At 42.4% G+C, this 2761-nt stretch overlaps 1 protein-coding gene across 1 annotated transcript in view; it reads right to left on the bottom strand.

Moving 5' to 3' along the window:
* The window catches only part of wasla (WASP like actin nucleation promoting factor a), a 27627-nt gene that overhangs the window by 368 nt on the left and 24498 nt on the right, over positions 1-2761 (bottom strand). Inside the window, exon 9 of the mRNA XM_034879013.1 lies at positions 3-89. Within this exon, the coding sequence (XP_034734904.1) occupies positions 3-89 (87 nt within the window). The remainder of the gene's footprint in view (positions 1-2; positions 90-2761) is intronic.

Below are 2761 nucleotides of genomic sequence, written 5' to 3'. Positions count from 1 at the left end.
CCCTCTGGATGGTGGAAGGGGGGGAGCCGAGTTGTGTGCAGGCGGAGGAGGTGGAGGCGGGCCACCACGAGAAGGGGGTGGAGGGGGTGCTGCAGGGGGAGATAAAAGATCCAAGATCAGCGTGTACCAATGCACTTTAAGATGACATCACAATCCTTTAAAAAGTCCCACATCACGGCCATGTCTCAGTTCATACTTCAATTTCGGGTTTCTACAAGAACTTGTTTATATTCCCTTTAATGTTAGAAAGATAATTAAAAATGTGTTTTTGTGTGTGTTTGAATATTCCCCGCATTCATCCTCTGCAGCGCTCCATTTTAGCGCCTGTTTATATGAACCCCCTCCCAAAAAAAGCCCAGTCTGCTCTGATTGGTCAGCGTTTCCGGGTCTCTCAGAGTCTCTGCAGCGCCACTGCAGCCGGGTAAAGACACAATATTGCAGTGTATGTGACGTTAAAATTAAATTGAATGTGTAATTAGAGTAATGAAGCAAGAGTCGGTGGCCTAATTTAAATTATATTAACCTGTGACCATAAATACTGAAAAGTAAGTACTTGTAATAAAATAATCTAAACACCGATATTAAAGATAAACAGAAAGTGTGTGGTGTAGATGGGAGAAAAACAGGAAGAGAAACTACAACATTATCATTATTATTATTATTATTATTATTAACATGTCAGACTAATACTACTTACTCCAACTCGCACCCTTTTAAGCACGGCATACTATTGGTTGGTAAGGCTGAGTCTCATTTCTCTATCTTACCCTACGTTTTGCAAACAGACCTAAGGACTACACAGAGACGAACATCTGCCTCTGCACCACCAAGGTCAACATTAAATATATAAATGCATACGACACTTTTGTCAAAACCCACGCAATCCACAGACAGAGACGCCATCTTGGAAGTTTGTGAACAATACTGTATGGTGATGTAACCACGTGGTGTCCCCTTTCATAGGGGTAGGGGTAAGATGGAGAACTGGGATCCGGGGGTTTGATCCGGGGGTTTGATCCGGGGGTTTTCACCATTCTTCCTACTTTGTGTGTTCCTGCGCTGACATTTAAACATCCGTCTTTCTGACGACATTGTTCAGTGGAGGACTAACTTCATACAGGCTCAGACGCAGGTTCATGTCTACGTATTTCTTCCTAGCTAGACCGGAAACAAAACAACAGCCCAACACACACACAGCCATACACACACACAGCCATACACACACACACACACACACAGCCACACACACACAGCCACACACACACAGCCACACACACACAGCCACACACACACAGCCACACACACACACACACACACACACACACACACACACACACACACACACACACACACACACACACACACACACACACACACACGTTTGGGCTTGCGAGCCGGCCAGAGTAGTAACGTTACGTTTTGAGTGGATGGCGAGCGTGAGGTGATGAAATGGACGCCGATGAGATTCTGGATGCAAAGTTTCCTTTTTAAAAGTTGCCAAATGTTCCATTAACGAGACGCAACTGATCCGTGTGTTGTGTCCGTGTGACCTGAGATATCATCGCACCCCTGGATGGCTAAGCACACAGCTGATGCCGATTCTTCCCCCCCCCCCCCGGTCAAAGCCGATATTTAACCCTTTTATTGATGCACGGTGTTACATAGTGTGTAAGATTATTTGCTCCAAGGGAGAATGTTACTTATTGAAATCTACAGTGGGCTTTATGCCAATGTTGTTTTCATGAAAAAAGCATTAGCACAAAGCGAGCCGATCCACTTTTCCATGTTGATAAGAGCATTAAAATAAGAAAAAACAACAACAAATGGGTAAAAAAAACCAACAACGGTCATTTAGAATAGATAGAAATGTGCAATTGAGATTAATTACGAGATAACTATGACATTAATGTGATTAATCTTGAATATTTCATCGGTTGACAGCACTAATAAAGCCAGGTTTTGTAGTATAAACAATGAGATTCCAATTGTGATTTTTGTTTTCAGGTTGATTTTTAAAATCATTGGGACAACATGAAAAGATCGATCAAACACTTTCCTATTCAGATCACGCCACACGCTGCTCTCCTGCTTTCAAACCTGCACAGGTTCACATGAATAATAAATGAAGAAGAAGAAGAGTGTGTCACAAAAAATAGAAATATCTGACAAAGAATCTCGTTTCATGTGCACGCCTCAAGTCTTCTGTCCGATAGAAAAATTACAGAAGAAAGGAACAATTCATCAAGATGAAACTGTGAGGGGAATTTTAAAATGTGTTCATAAGAAAGTTGTTGTTTTTATCTGAAAAGATGGTGAATGAATACCAAGAAAAGTACACAGTTCATTCAGTAAAACTGCAAAAGCTGCAGTCATAACAGCACTGTTAGGTTTGTTATGTTGCTGTATTTATATATGATTGTTACAGTTACCCAATGTAATGGGAAAATTACATTTGACCAATGATTTTCAGATTAATTATTCATAATAACATCTCCAATGCCTCTCAGAGTATATGACTTCTGGTATCTTGTATCTGTGTGTTTCTCCTTGATGAAGACAACTGGGTTTGTTATGACTCCACACCATTCCCACCAAGGATAGATGACGTGGAGTCTGACAGAAACAGTTGCCTAGAGCGGTGTTTATCATAGCAGGTCCCAGGTCCCAGGTCGAGACCATAGCCGGTCCCAGGTCGAGACCAGAGCAGGTCCCAGGTCGAGACCAGAGCAGGTCCCAGGTCGAGACCAGAGCAGGTCCCAGG

Source organism: Etheostoma cragini, chromosome 8 (genome assembly GCF_013103735.1).
Source record: "Etheostoma cragini isolate CJK2018 chromosome 8, CSU_Ecrag_1.0, whole genome shotgun sequence".
Lineage (NCBI taxonomy): Eukaryota > Metazoa > Chordata > Actinopteri > Perciformes > Percidae > Etheostoma > Etheostoma cragini.
Note: the sequence above shows the minus strand (reverse complement) of the source record. Positions and strands in the feature narration are given on the sequence as shown.